Source organism: Mesocricetus auratus, unplaced genomic scaffold (assembly GCF_017639785.1).
Source record: "Mesocricetus auratus isolate SY011 unplaced genomic scaffold, BCM_Maur_2.0 Super-Scaffold_100007, whole genome shotgun sequence".
In the NCBI taxonomy this organism is placed as follows: Eukaryota; Metazoa; Chordata; class Mammalia; order Rodentia; family Cricetidae; genus Mesocricetus; species Mesocricetus auratus.
The window spans coordinates 28,883,547-28,905,653 of record NW_024429191.1 but is presented as its reverse complement, the minus strand read 5'-3'; the positions used below and the strand labels follow the sequence as shown (position 1 = coordinate 28,905,653).

Below are 22,107 nucleotides of genomic sequence, written 5' to 3'. Positions count from 1 at the left end.
CAGAAAAACAAAGTTACTTTTTACCATTATTCCCTAAATAATACAATATAACAAAAGCTCACACTGTTTTTAGGCACAAGTAATTTTAAAAATGGTTTAAAATACACAGGATGATATGTAAAGGTCATTTGTAAATACTGTATCATTTTAAATAGGGAACTTGAACATAGCAAAGTATGTGGCAGACTATTATCTGTGAGATCTTCCCCTCATATAGACCAGAATATGACTAGAATACTGACTAGGTTCAAATACCTAGTTACATGACCTTGAGAAAGCTACTTAATTTCTTTGTACAGCAGTTTCTTCACCTGTAAAATGAAAATAATAGGGCCATTGTAAATATTACATGATAGCCATGTAAAACCAGTAAGAATAATACTTGTCCCTTGGTCAGGACAAAATATTAATAGAATTAATTTTATTATTTATTAGGGTATTAAAGGTTAAGCTTTTAGATCAGGGTTAAAATATATGGAAAAAGTACATGGTTCAGAAAAAGATAAACTTCCCAAAGCAGACTTTAATACCCAACAGAAATCCTGTTCTCCTGTGACATCAATACCTACTTTCAGACATACTGACTTCCAAGAAACTGCTCTAACTTATTCCAAAAGCCTAGAAAATGAAGCATCTATAATCATATAAAATGTCATCTTTTCCTCCTGTCCTGGGTAACATTTCAGGACATTAATGTGAAATTCTGTGAATCTTAGAAAACTCTATATGCAACTATCTGAGGGAAAAAAGGGTAATAAAAGATACATGATTTGGAGTGATCATGTCTAAAGAGTACATATTACACAACTTTCCATAGGAATAATGACCTCCTTTAGGAAAAGAAATAGCTAGAAATTTAGGAGACCATTTAGAAGGTGAAGAATCATCCAGCAGACATTAAAGCAAAAGCTGATTCAGCCGAGGAAATATTATATAAAATTAAATCCCAAGTAGGATGTCCCTGAAGAATGGTAGCCCAGCCTAGTTCCCTGACTCCCTGTGTTACTTTGGGTAGAGCAGTCCACAATACTTAAAAAGTAAAACTAATGTATGGGCTAGTGGAGTTCCAGAAGCTTCAACAGCAGCATACATTATCTATACTTTGCTATTTCCACATACAACAGAGACTTTCCATCCATTTCCTTTTCAATTTTAGCCCCTCCATCTTAACTTCCTCAAAATAGGGAAAGTGTTAAGGTTCCTACAGCCATAAAAAACAATTTCCTAAAATAAAACGTTGCTAGGGAAGAAAACAAGCTGTGACTACTAGTCATACTGTCTATTAACATGTGGTATAAATATAAATATGCGTCTATAATTTAAATGTGTTATTGGCAAATAAATAGACATACCCAGAAATTATTCCAACTACACACAGAAATTGATGATGAGGATGGCATTACTGGGGAAAAGACAGTTTTTTTTAAATAGTGCTGTAACAAATATAAAGCCATCTGGGGAATAAAAAAAGATAAAATTAGATCTTTTATACCACACAAAGGGACAAACTCCAAAAGGAACAGAGCTCTAAATATATAGAAGCTAGAAATAATATTAAAATAACATACTAGAAAAAAAAACGTAAGTTAATGACTCTATGACCTGGGTATAAAGAAAGCATATAGCATATAAACAAATTCCTATCCCCACTCTCAAAACAGTAGAAAATACTGTCAGAACTGTGACAAGATGTGGGAGGAAAAGACTGTACTCTTCCCAAGAACCCTACCTCAGGCCCTAAAGTTGTATGACAAGGTGTCTGGGTCTGTCCAAAGTCTATTTGGCTTACTAAGAGCTACTGATACTCTAAGCTAAACAGTAAGCAGAACAAAATCTTCCTGGAACACAGTGGCTGCTTCAGTAATAGAACTGCTTTTCAAGGTATAAAGATGTGTTAGAACTTGCTGTTGGCAGAATACTACAGAATGAACAAAGTACAGATGATTGTAATTGGTGAATGCTGATTCAGTTGCACAAACTATTACAATGCCTCTGAAGACTAGAGGTGTAGCTATATGAACATGTAGATCTCATCTGTCAGCTTAAAAGAGACACTTCAGTAGCAGGATCGACAGTTCCAATGGTTATTGGAACAAAACATTTGTCATTAACTGGAATATACTCAAAGCAGAAATCTAGCCAATCAAGTATCTATGTGCCTGGGGTAACTCAGCCCTTAAACCTGAAGATCCACTGTCTTGATCTTTAAAGCTGATACAACTGCTGTGTACCGGCAATTACATTTGAGTCCCTCAAGATTATTCTGATTCCCAAGCACCTGATTTTGATCAGCCCTTATAGAAAATAAGTTATATTCCAAGGGCTAGACCGAAGTCAAAAGTGAATGGCTTCTTGGAAGCAAAGCTGGCTGTGGTCTTCATGCTTATTATATACCCAGCACTCCCCCCCCCAACACACACACATTAAACCCACTGTCCAGGACTGGATCACCCCAAAACCAAAATTTGGAGAATGCTCAGATTTCTTTCTGCTAGACTGCAGATTTCACAGTAATATCTGAGTCAACCTACCCAAAGGGCCTAGAAAAGTGACTCCTTTAAGAATCTGCGACAAACAGTTCTTGGAAAAACAGGGTCTCCAAGGTGTTAACAGCTGTTAAGCCACTAGTTCTTCCTCTACTACAGTTGAAAAGGTAGAAGATACACAAAGTTGCTTGATCAAGATGACATGGACCTGTCTGATTGGGGCTGATGTCCCTGTAGGACCACATAAACTAGTGAAAATGATGAATGGCAGCTGTGAAATCAGTGAGAAGTTTAAACTCAGTCCAGGTGTTTGAAGAGCCCTAGTGTCAAGCCCAGTTCTTGTGCCAAATTCTATATTGCACAACCAGTCCAATGATGTAGACACTGAAAATCTAAAATGCTTGAATGACAACCTTGGAGGCCATGAAGCCACTGTCCATTTCCAGCAACATCAGGATTGTCTTGTCTAGAACCAACAGGACCCATATAGGATACACTGAGCCTTTTATGAACTTTCAGAAAGAAGGGAAGGAGGAGAGGGAGGGAAGGGAAGGTGGAGGGAGGAGGAAAGGAGTGTTGAGAAGTAGCTCTTGTAGAATAGCTTCTGAAGAAAGGAGGATAAGGTGAAAGGCCTGTGGAACCCAAACCTAAGCCTGAGAAACAGAGTCCTTGAATATGTGGCTTTGTTCTTCCAGAAGAACTAACAGGTCAAGTTAAGGCATCAAACTGCAATGGTTTGTATTAGAGTTGCTGATTTCTTCCAAATCATAAGGATTAGTTCCTTTTCAGGGTGGATTACTAGTTCATTGTAAAGAAAGAAGCTCCAAAGAAATGCCTATGACTGGGGACAAAGCTGGCAAAGAAAAGCCTAGAAGCCCCATGCTACTTTCTGTTGTCCCTTTTAACACTCTTCAATGGAGAGTACCGAAAGGAGGAAAGAAATCTCAGTCAGGTTCTGTTCTAGAGAAGGTTAGTGACTGCTTTGAAAGAAGCCTAGAAACATTTCTTAATTCAGTCTCTACAAGAAGATAACCTCCTAGACTGGGATAGCCTTCTAGCATTTGTGATCTCTTTGCATATAGGCAGCTTAAAGTTTGTAGAGGCCAGAGAATTCCAACACAGTCCTCCACAGATATGAATGAATGGACTACTAGAATCAAAGAGCTTTTCTGCAGACCATCATACATGAGTTCAGTGACTGTGACTTTACAATCATGGTGTACTCTGAGAACTTAGTTTCTTTCCTTTCTAATTTTAAACTAGGGAAAAAAGAATCAAATGATATTTTGTAGCAGAGACAGCCTGTTGATGCTAATATGGCTCTTTTTTTTTAATTTAAAAAGTAAAAATTTACCCCCACACTAGAAACCGCTTCTTGGTGCACAGGCTTCTATGACAAACACTGTAGTTTGAAAAGTGGAATATTTTTATGATCAAAATATGTTAAAAGGCTGGGCATTGGTGGTGCACGCCTTTAATCCCAGCACTCAGGAGGCAGAGGCAGGTGGATCTCTGTGAGTAGCATGGTCTAAAAGGACAGCCTCCAAAGCCACAGAGAAACCCTGTCTCAAAAAAAAAAAAAAAAAACAACCAAAAAAAAAAGTTAAAATGTTTTAAAGCTAGTCACTAGTCAACTTCCTTAACCTTTTGACTGCCCTTTAGATGTTTCTCTTGCTGTGGGCTTTCTTATTATAGCCTAAAATAATTATTTTGTTCAGTGACTATACAGTATGCTTCACACAATAATTAATCATGCCAATATAGTGTTTCTCCTTTTAAAAAGAGCAAAAGTCAATTATTAAGCATATAAAAATACTTATTTTCACTAATAAGACAAATATGTATCAGAACTTCAATAAGATAGTTTCTTACATGTTATGCTGACCTGTGTTCAAAACTTGACCATATACCTTGTTGATAAGAGACTGAAGAAAACAAGTATTCTGATAGATTGCTTGGAATGCAAACTTACATAATACTTGTGGTGGGAAAATCTGTGATAATACATACATTTCCCCTTTAATCCACAATTAACAAATACTTCTAATACTACAAGTGTGTGTATGCATGTGTACACTTGTAAGAACATGTGAACAGGTAACAGGTTTTTTTTGTTTGTTTGTTTGGTTTTGGTTTTTTGAGACAGAGTTTCTCTGTTTAGCTTTGTAGACCAGGCTGGCCTGGAACTCACAGAGATCTGCCTGCCTCTGCCTCCCCAGTGCTGGGACTAAAGGCAGGCACCACCACTGCCTGGCAAAAAAAAGTGTGTGTGTGTGTGTGTGTTATGTGTGTATAGGGTTAGAGAACTATGATGTATTAAATTATTCTCAAATACCTTGGAGAAAATGTAAATGAGAGAATAAGAGGATAAAATGAATTAAAATATTAACTACTGGTGAATATGAGTAAAAGGTATCTTTAACTATTCTTTAAAAAATTTCTTTTTATGTGTATGAATGTTTGCCTGTATGTATGTCTGGGTGTGTGCCTGGTGACTAGAGCCAGGAGTTGGAGCCCCTAAAAATAGAGTTACAGACAGTTGTGAGCTGCCACATGGGTCCTGGGAACTGAATCCTAGTCCTCTAGAAGAAAAGCCAGTGTTCTCAACAGCTAAGCTATCTCTCTAGACCCCTTTTGCTATTCTTATTCTTCACATTTTTCTGTATATTTAAAATTACCTTCAAATATAGTTTTCAAAATATCAAAAAATGCACTTTGAATTCCATTAATTCTACTTCCCTTCCAGGTGTTGCTCTCTGCCCCCTGCCTGTCTGTCTAGTGACCCGTCTCCCTTTAAGAAAGCCTCATCTACTTAGCCTGATTGCTTTCACTCAGACCACTAAATCTCACTGCACTCTTTGTGGATAACATGCTTCCTCTGCATGTTGCTGATACTCTTATGTTCCTGATCCTTTCATTTAATCTGTCCTCTTGATTGTATGCTTAACTACTCCCTTCTAGACAGACAGCTCTGTATTTATGACTTCTGCCACTCCTAAAATCCATGTTAGAAAATTATCTTTGGCCCAAAAGCCTTTTATCCAAACACAGATTCTAGTATCCACTCCACTTTCCGCTTTGCCTAAATTAGAAACAGGCTCTTCTATTTCTCTCAACTTCATCCAAAACAGCCTGTAAAACTACCTGATCTTATTGTATGAACACCAGCTTCTAGACCTTATTTTTAGTCCTCCATAGTTTTCTCCTGGACTACTGCCCTGAGGAGTCTTTCTGCCTTCATTCTCACCCCCATCCAACACTTCCTCTAAGAGCTGTTATAAAATGCATAACTGGTCATTTTCTGCTATAACTTAACATCACACTAAAATAAAATCCAAGCTTAAGTTAAACTGCCAATATACTATTAAGCAGGTCTTAATATTATATTACATATATAGAGAGATAGGTCTCACTGTGTTACTGGGGTTGGTCTTGAAGTCCCAGGCTCAGAGAGCCCAGCTTCAGTCTGTTATTTGGGATTACAAAAGTGTGACACTGTTCCTGGTAGAAGTAGATGCTAAGGCCATAGAGATACTGTCTTTATGTTACAGCATATTAAAGCCGTTATTGTGGGACTGGGTTCCTCATAAAGAACTCTTATTATGCCTCTCTCTCTGCTCTTCTACCATGTGATGCCTTTTACCGTGTGAAAACATTGCAAGGAGGCCTCAGGAGATGCCAATACCTTAATTTGGGACTTCTCAGCCTCTTATAAATTATTCAGTCTGCAGGATTTGCTAGAGAAGCATAAAAACAAAACTAAACCCTTAACACACACACCCCAACATCAGGCCAAATCCTGTACACTGAGCTACCTAAATGTGTCCTTAGACACAAAATGGAAAATGGGCATTGACTTACTACTGCTCACAGCCATTGAACTCACTAATTCTCAGTGTATCCTTTCCCGTGTGTGTGTGTGTGTGTGTGTGTGTGTTCCCGTGCACGCTCATGTATAATTATGCATGTATATGCGTGCATGTGCATGTGGAGACCTGGGTGTTCATGTCAGGTATCTTCAACAATCACACTCCATGTATTTCCTGAGATGGGGTTTCTCCTCAACTCAGCTAGACTGTCTGGCCAGGAGCTCCAGTGATCAGTCTTTCTCTCCTCAGTTCTGAGAATTCATGTGTATGGTACTACTCCAGACTTTTCACATGGGAATCAAAACTCAAGTTCTGATGGTAGTGACAAAACTTCATGTCTCCAACTCCTCCATCAATTATTTGACAAACTGAATTCTAATGTCCCTAAACCTTAGTCACTTATTTTCCTTAGGGATTGTATGATTGGCTATTAACTGGTCTCAACTGCATGGAACCACAAATACTACTATTTGCTTCTCCAATCTAGTCAGAAGCCAGAGTCTCCTTAACCCTCTCTGTTTGGGTAGGGCTATTTGGCACATCCAATGTAGTTCACGCAATCAAAAAAAGGCAAAAGTACATCAAGACAGCAAGAGCATAAATGCTGTTAGCATATAAGGCAATCAAGAGTGTGTAATAAAATACACTGCCATCCTTATGAGCAATACTGAGGGTACATTCTAGTATCATGGTCATCTGAATGAACGGTGCACAAGGAACTTAGATTACAACCATAATAAGCAGTTTTCCCCCACCCACTGACTTGGGATAATTAAGGGATAGGTGAAACAAGGTCTATCCCAGAGCACATCAGCACAGACAGCGAAAAAGATGGGAGGCTGACCTTTACCCTGAAGAACTAAGAACTTCAGGGGAGTACAACTAGGAGAAGTAATGCTCACAACACTGTAGATATTGGGAGCATAGAGCCGCAGGTGAAACCAGACAGGTAGGCAACAGGGCTCTGGAGGTCTGACTAAAACTGCAGAGTTCACTTACCCCCAGGAGTTTTAAGTAAAGAAGTAGCATAGGCATCGCTAAATCTGGGGTTGGCAATGACTTTTTGTGTTTTTGTTATTTGTTTGCTTTTGCTTTTTCGAGGCAGGGTTTCTCTATGGCTTTGGAGGCTGTCCTGGAACTAGCTCTTGTTGACCAGGCTGGTCACGAACTCAGAGATCCGCCTGCCTCTGCCTCCCGAGTGTAAGGCTGGCAATGTTTTTTCTGTAAAGGGCCAGACAGGTATCACGATTTCAGGTCTTTTTGACCATGCTGTTTATTGATTATAAAGATTCCATTAAAAAGGTATAATAGCCCTTCTTAGCTTATTGTAGAAAAATGACCCAGTAGTCTGCCTACTGCTACTAGATAATATAAAAAAATAAAATCAAAGCTAAAATCAGCTGTAATGTAATGGTACTATATATGCCATTTTTAATGACAACTAAAACATAAGATGGGCAGGGTGGTGGTGGCACATGCCTTTAATCCCAGCATGTGGGAGGCAGAGGCACACAGAGTTCAAGGCCAGCCTGGTCTACAGAGTGAGTTCCAGGATAGGCTCCAAAGCTCCACAGAGCACCTTGTCTGTGGACGGAAGTTCATTCCTGCCCAGTCCCAAATAAACACAAAGGCTTAGCTTATATTAATTATAAACTGTTTAGCCGATGGCTCTGGCTTCTTATTGGCTAGCTCTCAATTATTAACCCATTTCTATTAATCTAGCTCTCAATTATTAACCCATTTCTATTAATCTATGTGTCTCCACATCGTCTTGGCTTACCAGAGAATGCCCTGGGGACCTATCTTCCCAGCAGCAACATAGTGCCTTGTTGGCAACTCACTCTCTTCTCAGAATTCTAGTCTGGTAGTCCTACCTATACTTCCTTCCTGGCTACATCTTGCCTGTCCTTCGGCCAAAACAGCTTTATTCATCAGTCAATAACAGAAAAATATTCACATACATTGCCTGTATCAAAAAACCAAAACCAAAAAAAAAAAACCAAAAAAAAAACGAAACAAAACATATGAGGGTAATAAAACAAAAAAAAAACAGTATCAGGAATTTGCTTTAAAATGCTTCAACTAAGAAAAATAAAAAGGCAAGTGAAACTATGGGCATACAGTTCACTGTATTATTTTTACTTTGCTTAGCTCTTTTTCTTTCTTTCTTTCTTTCTTTCTTTTTTTTTGTGAGACAGAGCCTCACTGGCTGGCCTTAATTCACACAGCCTCTGCCTCCCGGGACTAAGGGCACCACTGCTGCCACCACCATCAAGCAGTGGGAGAATGAACTGAGGAAGGGGGTAAGAATTAGAATTAGAGTTCCAAGATGAAGTTATAATATAATTGATAGGATGGGTGTGGTGGCCATCATGTGTCCCTTATAACACAAGACTAGAAAGGATCAAAAAACAGTCCAGTAACATCAGTGGACATCAACGATGAAAAAGTCTCTGTACCTTTCAAATTACATAAGACTCACAACCCCGGGGTATTTCTGTGCTTGTGGGCATTCTACCCCTAAGTCCTATAAAAGTGTGTGCAGATAGCAAGAATCTAATTACTATCTGTTCTGGTTAGTGAAGAGTCACTTCTCAGGAGCTGAGACAACTCACAGGAGAGCAATCCTGATTCGGCAGAAAACGGCTCCCACAGTAAGAGGCTGCAAGAAGAAATAGGTACAACATGCCTGCAGCTACTTTGAATTTCCAAATTTCAAGTGTATTAAATAAGGCGATGTCCTCTGCTCAAGCATGATCCAGGGTCTCCATAACTTAATTTCTCAGATGACATATTTGATGACTATTATGAATTAATAGTCATTCAAATGACTAGAAGCCATTCAAACATATTCAGAATGTTTTATATATTCTGAATATATATAGAATGAAATTAAGAGAGAATGTTTGCCAACTCAAGAGCATCTAATTAGACTGTGCAAATGGAAGATGGAACTTTATGAGAGAAGTGATATACCAACATGAGTATAATTTGTATTCTAGTTATTTTTGTATTTAATTTATGAAAAGCATATATAACAAGATCTGTTTCTATTATTTAAAAATTAGGAATAAGGATTGAAGGGATTTTTTTTGTTTGGTTTTTGGTTTTTCGAGACAGGGTTTCTCTGTTTTGTTTTGGAGGCTGTCCTGGAACTTGCTCTGTAGACCAGGCTGGCCTGAAACTCACAGTGAAGGGATTTTTGTAATGGAATATCTTCATAGTAGTGGAAGAGAGTTCTAGCTACTCCAGAGTAAGGGAAGCAAAAGACTATGATGGGCATTCTAGAGATTTTTCCGAAGCTAAGGGCTCAGTCAGGGACTGGCTTGAAGCAAGTTATGTAGCATATTTTGACTGAGTTAATGTAAAACAAAACCACTTTATTAATCTCAGTTCCTCCCTAATTTCACAATCCTTATCCTAGTACAGAATCATTCTAGATACTACAGCTTGAGATAAAAGGACTGGAAACAACTCAAAAGAGTATATCAAATGCAACCCTTATCTAAAAAAATCTTTTAAAATGGCCAATCTACTACAGGTCTGCAAAACAAACAACAAACCAGCTTCCTGATAAAGATCTGTAAAACAGATTCTGTAAAAGAAACAAGGAAGCAGATGGATTTGTTATGCTACCGCCTGTCTGAATAAGAGGAACGAACTACATATTTGCTAGTATTTAAAGAAAGAAATCCTGGATGTCTATTCAAGATCTTAACAAAGGTGTTTACCTTTTACGGTAGGGCATAAGTTAACCATTGAGAACACTGAAAGAAAATCTTACGTTTTTATAATTTGTTTTTAAAGTTTTTTACATTTTAGTGTCGTGGCCACATGAACATTACATATGCGAAGAGTCACACACAACACACTCAAAAGCTTCAGGCGTACACAAATAAACTGGCCATCTAGACAGTACACTAGGACGGGCACGTCTCCATCTGGCCCGTTTATCTTTTACATCACCGCCCCAATACTTCTCAAAGCTTTTCCCTAAGTCAACACTTTCTCCGTTTGCTGTGGTGGGGATCGGGAAGATGGCCTTCTCTGGATGCACCCATCGGTCTACCCGAGTTTCTCCTAGGGTCTGCTTCCACACCCGCAGGTGTCTCTCAACACCTCTCTCCCACCAAAATAAAGGGGAGGGGTGACCCAATTAGGTCACCTCTAAGTATCAGAAACAAACTTAACCACAACCAGGGCAAAATTTCAAGCGCCAATAATCAGGGTTCTCCTCCCTCTAAGCCGGAGATGGCTACAAAACAGGAACCCAGGGCGGATTCTGGCCCTCCCTCCGCCCGGGGCGAGCTCGGACTGCAGGAGCTGCCCTCGGGGCCCAGGCCTGGGCTCTCCCTTCCCCTTCGCTCCTGGTGGGCGCTTCCCGAGGCGCGTAAGGAACCACGGACTCCCCCAGGACCCGCCCGAGAACCGAGAGCAAAGAAGGGAAGGGCGTGGCGGGTCGGGGAGAGGCGAGAGCGCGGGCGGCCCGGGACTCACGTACTGGCTGTGACGGCGCCGCGGGAGCCCGGCCGCCGACGGGACAAAAGCGCAGACTGCCCGGCCGGAAAGACCCGCGCCGCAGGGGCACTTCCGAGGCCGCTCTAGGATACTGGAGGACTGACTCGATGGTCGGGCCCTGCACGCGCACGTGACCCGCGGTTTGCGGGTTCCCTGGTGGCCTCCTTACCCGGGGTGGAGAGGTCCTTCAGCCCGGATGCCCAAGATGAGTAGGGGGCGTTTTCCTGTTGTATTGGGCTTTTATAGTCCGGGGTGGAGTGGGGGCTATAATAGATGCTTCACTTCCTGCCTGTGAAGTTGAGCCTACAGACATCCAGAGAGACTGGAGAGATTCTTAGGAGGGAAGCAAAATATGGGGGTCCCATACGTTTTCTTTCTAAAAGACTTCCCCGAAACCAAGGCCTTCAACTGAGCTCAAATTTCCAGGAAGCCAGATATTTGGAGACTGCAGAAGTAGCTGACCTTCTCCCCAGATACCTTGCAATATCAAAAACAGCTTATCTAGGGAAAACAACTAACTTCCCCATTCTGCGGCTAATAAAACCCCCTTTCCAACTCCCCTATCCTTAGCTACAAAACTCCAGTTTAAAGCCTGTCATCTACATCAATCTATACCCGTTTCTTATGTCTTCCTAAACAAACCCTGACATGAATATGTAGAGGGAAGTTTTGGTGTAGTAGTGTCTTTGATCGCATTTGGGCACCAAGCTACAGAATTCTATGCATCTCGAAGGAGGCCAGGCCACTGGGAAGTATGCTGTGACATAGAACAGAGTATCAGTAATGAACCTTAAGACGGAGCAGAGGCCTAGGTCTCTGTCAGGCCAGCAAGCAGCAAGTTGTGGAGAAGAGCATGGACAGGCTGAGGCAGGGTTCTACAATCCAGACAGTGGCTGAGACACAGCTACCCGGCGCCAGAAATGTGACCAGTGCAACTGACGACCAAATGTCCAACTACATTTCATTCAAATAGCACGTATTGCTAGGAAAGCACAACTCTGGGAGCAGCTTTGGACAGTTTTCTCAGGCCTCCAAAAGAACTCATAGTCTAAAGACTATCATATTAGACTGGTCTGCATCCCAAGATTTTGGATGTTTTTGTTTGCTTTGTTTTGTTTTTTCTTTTAGACAACAAAGTATAATGTCTATATCTGGATTGGGACACTTTGTTCCAAAAGGACAGCAGAAAGGGATCATTTGGGAAACCTAAATAAAGCATCTTGGTGCAAGTGATTTTTATCATGAACATTTGGTGGCTATTAAACATGTGAAATGTGGCTACTCTGAACTAAGACGTATTACAAATGTAAAATTCACACTGGATGTCCAAGCTAAGAAAGAAAAGAGAATGTTTAAAAAGCAATGTTCTTATGCTGATGACAAGCGAGAGTGGTCATAGTTAGGTTTCCTTTATCACCAATCTACCGGTTAAGAGTTTCTTTGCTCTAACAGAATGGGAAGCACGAGGTAAGCTCTCAAGTGCTGGTGGTTCCTTGCAGGTTTGACTTCTCTTGGTGTTTGATAGCAGTGTTAGCAGGAGCACTAGTGTCTCGGCCCACATGCAAGCCTTGGGTATCAGAATGCATAGGCTTGGCTGTAGTCAGTGTTACAGGTCTGAACCTAGGGATACCTTGCCCCTGAAGACTTGATGGCTCTTGGCACTCTTCTGATGGCCAGATGCAACTTCTCCTCTTTGGCTTCTTCCGGTCTTTTATCTTTCTTCAGCACCAGAGCTCTACCTTCTTGTCTCCCTCTTCTTGCCACCTTCTCTCTAGTCTGGCCTAAGGCTCTTGCCTACTGTGAAGCAGCTAGCTGTCTTATGGCTTTCAGTTTGCTCTGCCAACTTCTCTGCTGTTGCTACTGATGCCTCTGCCATCATGGTTGCCACTCTCTGATGTCCCTGCTGCTTCTTTATGTGTTTATTAGCCCAACCTACACTACTAAGAGCAGGCCAGACCATGAAAGAGAGGGCTTTATTGAACCTGCTTTTGCAACATCAGAGGAGATTAAATTAGGAGAATGTCTCCCAGCTGGTTCACTAAATGAACATGAACAGCCCACTCATATAGCCTGAGAATGGGTGTTTGGATCAATCACAGATATTTGGGGTGTGCAGGGGAAATCACAGTCTTGCTTCTAAGTATACTCTGCCACATCACCAGGACAAGTGTACCAGCTCACCAAGATGGAAATGGTTGCATTGTCATCTAGAGACAGCAAAAACACCAGTACAGATAGTTTCAAATAGTTCTGGTGTGGGCTTCCTGGCCCAACCAGCTCTACTTTTCTCAAGGTGTCCATGCAGTGTTCCGCTCTGGTATAAGGCCAATCAACTTGACTGTTAGACTCAGAATGTTTTTGCTCAAGGTAGACATGGCAGAAAGTGCAGCCAGGGAAAGTTAGACTGCTGCTACTTAAGGAATCCTGTTGCCCCCATCCTCCAATATATATGTCTATTTACGGGGAGTTGAATATTAGAAGAGATGCTTTCTTTTCTTTCATATTTTTATTTATTTTTTTACATGCCAATCCCAGTTCCCCCTCTCTCCCCTTCTCCTGCTCCCCCCATCTTTCCCTCACCCTACCCCCCATCAGCTCCTCAAAGAGGGTAAGGCCTCCCATGGGGAGTCAACAAAGTCTGTCTAGAAGGGATGGTTTCAATACAAGTGTAAATAATTGGTTAACAATAAGTGATTACAACAGATTTAAAGTCATTTAATAGTGTTTAGAACTCACCAGTGCCTTGGGAAGAGGTGGGTCTCACACTGGATTGAATAAAATGTATTGTTGAAATTAATTTCAGATGCCCCATTTTGCTTTAAATGTGCCAACTAGAAGACGAGGGATTTCATGCATGAATCATGTTACATGTGCATTGGAAATGTATGTGCATCTTCAGAAGGCCAGTGAGTGCTGAGACAGTGATGTTTCAAATTTATTTTTATTTGGTGTGGCCCAAGTATAGCTTGGTTACAATTTTATTTTTTAAAAATCTCCTTTCCTGGAATAGCAAAACATCAATTTGTCATGTAACATTTGAAGGAAAGAGAAAAGATTATTTGCCATTGTGTTGCTGTCTTAGTTAGATTTCTATTGCTGTGAAAAAAAACACCATGACCAAAAGGAACTTGTAGCCCATCATCTATCTTACAGCTTGTAGTCCATCATTTATTTTATTTTTGGTTTTTTGAGACAGGGTTTCTCTGTGTAACAGCTCTGGCTATCCTGAAACTCGCTCTGTAAACCAGGCTGGCCTCGAACTGACAGAGATATGCCTGCCTCTGCCTGCTGAGTGCTGGGATTAAATGCATATTCCACCATTGCTCCGCCATAGTCCATCATTTGATTGAGGTTCCCTCCTCTCAGATGACTCCAGCTAGTGTCAAGGTGACAAAAACAAACAAAAAAACAGGAAAATTACCTAGTGACAACCACCACTAACATCTTTGTAAAGAGTCTCCTTATTGTTTGAGACAGGGCTTCACTATATAGTTCTGGCTGTCCTGGAACTCACTATGTGGACCAAGCTGGCCTTGAATTCACAGAGATCCACCTGCCTGTCTCCACAGTGCTGTTCTAACTATGTGTGCTATCTTTCCTTTTCTACCACCAGTGAATGGATTTTTTAGAGCGTTGCAATCAAACTATGCATGCACTTTTATAGTGATTTTTAAAAATGTTATACATTATGATTTCCCATGATGCTACTATTTTCTGTGATGTTCTATTGAGTTAGAATCTCATTAACTATTCTCTTCTTGTTCAGTGATGAGGTACTTCCTAATTAAGTCTTTAAAAAAATAAGTTAGTTCTGTAATAAACAATACTGGGCAAAGGTTTTTCCTGAATCTTCTTGGAATGGTTGACAAAAGGAGGAATTACTGGATCAACAGACAAAACATTTTAAAGAGTCCTAAAATAAGAACAATAGGGATTGAGGCACTTATTATAAATGTAACAGGGGAAACACTGAAAACATTCAAAGAGCCAGAAAAAGATGTTGCCCATTACTATCATTATTTCCCATTGCAGCTGCATAAGAAAAAAATAGGATATAAACATTGCAAAGCAAGGGTATAATTATCCTAGTTCCAGATAACACGATTTTATTTTTATAGAGCCCAAAGGAGTTAACTTGGAAAACCAGAGTAAACAATAAGACAACACTGTAAAGTATGTGTTTTCAAAATTAACACAAAGAAAGCAATAGTTTCCTTATGTATAAACTATAATTCTAATAAATGAAGCAAAAGTACATTTACAATAGAAACAAAGCAAAAAAAATGAAATGGGGAACCAACAATGCACGTGCATGACCTATATGAAGAAACTTTGCACCGTTTTGGAAGACAGAAGTGCAACTGCACTTGTGCAAAGTTTCTTGCATTCAAATGAGAGGAATGACTTGGGATCAGAACGATGCCCTTTTTCTCCTCTGTAATGACTCCCAGAGCAAACAGCAACAACCATCTTTGCAACCCACCCTTCATTCTGAAATTCATGTGGAAAATGAGCAGACCTTTGCTTGTTCTAGTCAGAAAATGTCTTAGAAAAACAGCTAGCGATGAGAGGAAGACCACTAAAACATATCAGTAATTAAGCGGGCATAATTCCAAGGCATGCATACAAACCCTAATTATAGAGCAGCACAGGGTACACACTTAATATATGATGGTCATATTTCAAATCAGTGTGAGGAAGATAGCTCAGAACAATTGGGAAGCATTTCAAAAAATGCTTTTTCTTTAAACCCCAGTCTTCATACCAGCCAAAGTTACTGACATAAATTTTTTTTAAGTGTTAGATGCATGCATGAGCCAGGAGTGGGGCTGAGGAAGGTACATGATTGTGGTCTCAGACACATAAAAGGCTGCAGCAGTGAGCTGACTTAAGCCCAGGGTATCAAGGTTCACCTGGGCAACACAGCAAACCCCTGTCATAAATAGAAGTAAATGCACAGTCGTTAACCATCACTACCACTTCCACATAAGAATTAGGAAAACAATCACAGAAAATTTCTGATCGAATTGGAATATGGAAATACTTTTCTTTTTTATTATAACACAAAAGATAAACAGTGGAAAAATAAAGAATAGCAAACTCAAACACACGAAAGTCAAATACTTTTTATGGAAAACCACCACAAGGAAAATAAACATTCAAATTACTACCTAAGAAAAACATTTGCATCTTACATCACAAAGGGTCATTTCCCCTGAAACAAAAGGAGTTTTTTAAAAAATCATAAGGAAGATGAGCAACCCCCCTGGAAAACTGGTTTCAAAGAAAGCTCCTACCAATGACTCATAAAAAGTACAAACCTTGGGCTGGAGAGATGGTTCAGAAATTAAAAGCGCTTGGTGCTCTTGCAGAGGACCGGAGTTTGATTCTCAGCACCCACGTAGCAGCTCACAACCACTTGTAACTCCAGTTCCAGTCTTCTGGTCTACTCAGACGCCAGGAATGGACACAGTTCATGTCCACACACATATGCAGCAATACACTCATCCACTTTTTTCAAACAATGCAAACCCAACTTTACAGAAACACCTTTTTTTCTCCTATCAAAATGGCAGGTCCCTAAGTTTGATAACATACTGGCTGGAAAGCCATTCTTCTGGCTGTGTGGGTCGGGAGGTCCTGGCTAAGCCTCTAGGGAAGACCCTGGGCAGTATGGATTCATGTGCACATAGTCTTTGCCTCAGAAGTTCTGCTCTAGACACTCACCATGTGGCATAGCCATGGTGCTATATTTTGTGTCCAACATATCTTCAAGAGACTCATGTGTTGCAGGCTTAATTACTGTGACATTATTAGAAGGCGGCTGAACCTAATGGAGGTAATTAGGTCATTGAGAATGTGCCCTGTGAGTGGGTACTGAAACCCCAAGCCGTTCCTGTCTCTCTTTGCTTTCTGGCTGACTCAAGGTAGTCAGCTTTCCCTATACCACATATTCCTACCATGATATACTATGCTGCCACAGGCCTAAAGCAACAAGGTGAAGCAACCATGGATTAGAACTTCTGAAATTGCTAGCTAAATTAAACCATTATTTCCCCTAATTTTATTATTTGATTTAACTTAGGTGTGTGTGATAGTGACAGAAAAGTGACTAACACACACACACACACACACAATTTTAACAGAGTCCAGGGGCAGTTCTTCCTGGGGCCTATTGACACAATCTATTCCACGCTTCTTACTTAGCTTAGTTGATCCTTCACATGTGGACACGTCATCCCAGTCTCTTTCTTTGTCTTCACGGTACCCTGCCTGCATTTGTGGATGTGCTCATCTCCATCTTTTACACAGAAACCAGTTACACTGTGCTAACCTTCTTCACTATGACTTCAACTCAATTGTTTATACCTGAACTGACCCTAGATCCAAATCAGATTGTATTTTGGGGTCTTGGGGGCTAGAACACCCAGGAATGAACTTTGAGGAGAACACATTGAAACCATAATTCCATACTCAGTTATGAAGAAGAAAGAATGGAACCTTTCTAAAGTGAATAAACCAGTTGCTGTAGAAACTTACGCGGAAGAATTATAAGCCTGGAAGTTTGAGAAGCATAGTGAGAGAAACTTCCTCAAAACAAGAAACAAAATAATAACAGTAACAGAAAAAGGAATGTGTTTTTAAAAACCAATATAAAAAATACCCCAGCCATTAATACTGTTTAATTTATATAAGGTAAACAAACATGGACATATTCACATATGTTCATGAAAATGTTCCCAAGCATTCAATCCGAAACCATTAACATTAGCTGACCATGAGGAGATGACTGGGTTGCTGGAAGACAGGTGGAGAGGAGAATTTTCAGTGCCCATCCTTGTACTGTGAACCAGGAGACTTTTATTTGTTTATTCAAGGTCAAATTTAAACAAAATAAGGTAGCTGGAAGGATGAAAGTTTTCACCTCCTTATTATACCAGCTTACTCCATGACCCCAATCACAATACACAATATAACTAGAGTACGAGAGTCACAACAAGACATAACAAACCTTACCCATCCTTGTATGCTCAAGGACTGGGCAAAGTTAATTGACATGTGCTACTTGTTGAATAAATGTTTGCATTAATAAGCATTTGCAATAATAAATAAATGCATTCATGAATGAAAAATTAAAATTAAACCTAAATTGAGTCAGCCTGCTAAACTCTGGAGGGACTCGTATATACTGGTGAGGAAACCGACCTGAAGCTTGGTTCTGTGCTTGGCAGCTTGATTTCTCTCCAAATGGGCGGCGGGTTGCAAGGATCTGGTGGCTTAACTTACTTTTGCCGGGTTCTGTGGCTTCTCTAGGGACTACCTGTCCTTATGTTAGAGGCGGTATCTTCCCGAAGTCTTGTGTGAACTTGTTCTTCATTGCAGGAACTGTGGCTGCTTTAAGGAGAGAGTCGCCTCTGGCATCTGTCTTGAGCATCGCCTTCCGGTTTGCCCAGTGATTGATTCCCTTTTCCTTTCAGACCGGGAAGCTCGGGGTGAGCAGAGTGTGTGGCAGGTGGCGCTGTTGAGCTGTGTTGGAGGGGAATGAGGGCTGGATTTAGAAACTCACCAACAAACAACCTTTCAATGGCAAGTGCCTGAACAAAGTTGTAATAGGAACGCAGTGAGCAGCCTTCCACCAGGGGTCACACGCATCCTTTTCCTCCCTATCCTTGCCAATGCGTGCTATCTGCTTGGTACGAAGGGGGAAGGAGTCTTTACAAAAGGAAGACAACTGAACTCGCACACATGGACTAACATAGTTAGGGGATATAGGAGGTCAGAGACATTGTCCTGGATCAGTGAGATAAGCTCAGTGGGCAAACGCGCTTGCTGCCTGCCACGCCTGATAACCTGAGTTGGATCCCCGGACTCACATGGGGGAAGGAAAAACAGACTCCTCACAATTGTCTTCCAGCCTCCACACGTGGTATGCCGTGGCACACATACTCACACATACATAAATAAGTTATTTTTAAAAATGCAATTATGACTTCTGTTTTAGAGTAGTTGCCCTTTGTCTTCCTAATTTTGAGGAAGAACTGTTGGAAAATGACACTCTGGTTCAAAGTATTTCTTTTCAACCTGTGCTGGGTTCTAGGTTTCTTTTATGACCACATAATTGTATAGCCCCAGGCTGATAACTCCCCCCCACCCCAGTTTCACCACCTGCAAAACAGATGATAATAGTAGCTGCTTCATAGTATTGTTGTAAAGATTAAATTAGTATATGTGAGGCACTTAAAACAGGGACTATAGGGGTGCAGAGATGGCTCAGTGGTTAAGAACGCTGGCTGCTTTTCCAGAGGACCTGGGTTCAATTCCTAGCATGGCAGCTCACAGACTGTCTGAACTCCAGTTCCAGGGAATCTGACACCCAAAACACTAATGCACATAACATAAAATAAAAAATTTTAAAAAGGACTGCCATATACACATTATATGGAATATTAACTAAAGTTTCTGAAGTCAGTTCTGTTGGTATTGTGTCCCCGCCCCTACCCTGATTTAATGACCTCTGTCTATCCCCTGGGAAGAGAAACCACAGTTCCTGAGACTGGGCCAATTGATCAGGAAATCACATCAGGGCTCCCCCACAACCCAACCCCTCCATCCCCACCCCCACCCCCTCACATACATGCATGTGTGTGGGTGTGGATGTAGTCCTCTGCAGGGATCTTCTGAAATTACACAGGGTCTATAGGTATCTACAGTACTCAGTGGTAGACTATTTAAATTTCCAAGTCTTGTGAAATATCATGGCTTACTTTTGGATGAGCTTTGGAATATCAGGTCCACATCTGAGCCAGCATGGTGGTTGCCAGGGTCCCCAAACTCTAGAAGAGAACCATCTACGTAAAGCATTCTAACTGGCTGGAGGTGTCGTTCAGTAAGAAAAAGCTTGTCTAACAGGCACGACCCTCCAAGTTAGAATACACACCCAGACACACACTAAACTCTAGAAGAGAACCATCTACGTAAAGCATTCTAACTGGCTGGAGGTGTCGTTCAGTAAGAAAAAGCTTGTCTAACAGGCGCGACCCTCCAAGCTAGAATACACACCCAGACACACACTAAACTCTAGAAGAGAACCATCTACGTAAAGCATTCTAACTGGCTGGAGGTGTCGTTCAGTAAGAAAAAGCTTGTCTAACAGGCGCGACCCTCCAAGCTAGAATACACACCCAGACACACACTAAACTCTAGAAGAGAACCATCTACGTAAAGCATTCTAACTGGCTGGAGGTGTCGTTCAGTAAGAAAAAGCTTGTCTAACAGGCACGACCCTCCAAGTTAGAATACACACCCAGACACACACTAAACTCTAGAAGAGAACCATCTACGTAAAGCATTCTAACTGGCTGGAGGTGTCGTTCAGTAAGAAAAAGCTTGTCTAACAGGCACGACCCTCCAAGTTAGAATACACACCCAGACACACACTAAACTCTAGAAGAGAACCATCTACGTAAAGCATTCTAACTGGCTGGAGGTGTCGTTCAGTAAGAAAAAGCTTGTCTAACAGGCACGACCCTCCAAGTTAGAATACACACCCAGACACACACTAAACTCTAGAAGAGAACCATCTACGTAAAGCATTCTAACTGGCTGGAGGTGTCGTTCAGTAAGAAAAAGCTTGTCTAACAGGCACGACCCTCCAAGCTAGAATACACACCCAGACACACACTAAACTCTAGAAGAGAACCATCTACGTAAAGCATTCTAACTGGCTGGAGGTGTCGTTCAGTAAGAAAAAGCTTGTCTAACAGGCACGACCCTCCAAGCTAGAATACACACCCAGACACACACTAAACTCTAGAAGAGAACCATCTACGTAAAGCATTCTAACTGGCTGGAGGTGTCGTTCAGTAAGAAAAAGCTTGTCTAACAGGCGCGACCCTCCAAGCTAGAATACACACCCAGACACACACTAAACTCTAGAAGAGAACCATCTACGTAAAGCATTCTAACTGGCTGGAGGCGTCGTTCAGTAAGAAAAAGCTTGTCTAACAGGCGCGACCCTCCAAGCTAGAATACACACCCAGACACACACTAAACTCTAGAAGAGAACCATCTACGTAAAGCATTCTAACTGGCTGGAGGTGTCGTTCAGTAAGAAAAAGCTTGTCTAACAGGCACGACCCTCCAAGTTAGAATACACACCCAGACACACACTAAACTCTAGAAGAGAACCATCTACGTAAAGCATTCTAACTGGCTGGAGGTGTCGTTCAGTAAGAAAAAGCTTGTCTAACAGGCACGACCCTCCAAGTTAGAATACACACCCAGACACACACTAAACTCTAGAAGAGAACCATCTACGTAAAGCATTCTAACTGGCTGGAGGTGTCGTTCAGTAAGAAAAAGCTTGTCTAACAGGCACGACCCTCCAAGTTAGAATACACACCCAGACACACACTAAACTCTAGAAGAGAACCATCTACGTAAAGCATTCTAACTGGCTGGAGGTGTCGTTCAGTAAGAAAAAGCTTGTCTAACAGGCACGACCCTCCAAGTTAGAATACACACCCAGACACACACTAAACTCTAGAAGAGAACCATCTACGTAAAGCATTCTAACTGGCTGGAGGTGTCGTTCAGTAAGAAAAAGCTTGTCTAACAGGCACGACCCTCCAAGCTAGAATACACACCCAGACACACACTAAACTCTAGAAGAGAACCATCTACGTAAAGCATTCTAACTGGCTGGAGGTGTCGTTCAGTAAGAAAAAGCTTGTCTAACAGGCACGACCCTCCAAGTTAGAATACACACCCAGACACACACTAAACTCTAGAAGAGAACCATCTACGTAAAGCATTCTAACTGGCTGGAGGTGTCGTTCAGTAAGAAAAAGCTTGTCTAACAGGCACGACCCTCCAAGTTAGAATACACACCCAGACACACACTAAACTCTAGAAGAGAACCATCTACGTAAAGCATTCTAACTGGCTGGAGGTGTCGTTCAGTAAGAAAAAGCTTGTCTAACAGGCGCGACCCTCCAAGCTAGAATACACACCCAGACACACACTAAACTCTAGAAGAGAACCATCTACGTAAAGCATTCTAACTGGCTGGAGGTGTCGTTCAGTAAGAAAAAGCTTGTCTAACAGGCGCGACCCTCCAAGCTAGAATACACACCCAGACACACACTAAACTCTAGAAGAGAACCATCTACGTAAAGCATTCTAACTGGCTGGAGGTGTCGTTCAGTAAGAAAAAGCTTGTCTAACAGGCACGA

General features: G+C 41.2%; 1 protein-coding gene across 4 annotated transcripts in view; it reads right to left on the bottom strand.

Moving 5' to 3' along the window:
• Positions 1-18,207, bottom strand: part of Zfp62 (ZFP62 zinc finger protein) — a 29,928-nt gene extending 11,721 nt beyond the window's left edge. The window contains exon 1 of one of the 4 annotated variants that reach the window (XM_040748508.1): positions 18,080-18,207. Coding sequence is in view for 1 of the 4 variants with exons in the window: in XM_005071885.4 (XP_005071942.1) it covers position 10,857 (1 nt within the window). In the remaining 3 variants the exon portion in view is untranslated. Of the gene's footprint in view, positions 1-1,352; positions 1,372-10,852; positions 10,949-18,079 lie in introns of those variants that run through there. The other 3 variants (XM_005071885.4, XM_013114799.3, XM_021228261.2) reach the window with 3 other exon arrangements.
• Between the last annotated feature and the right edge of the window lie 3,900 nt (positions 18,208-22,107).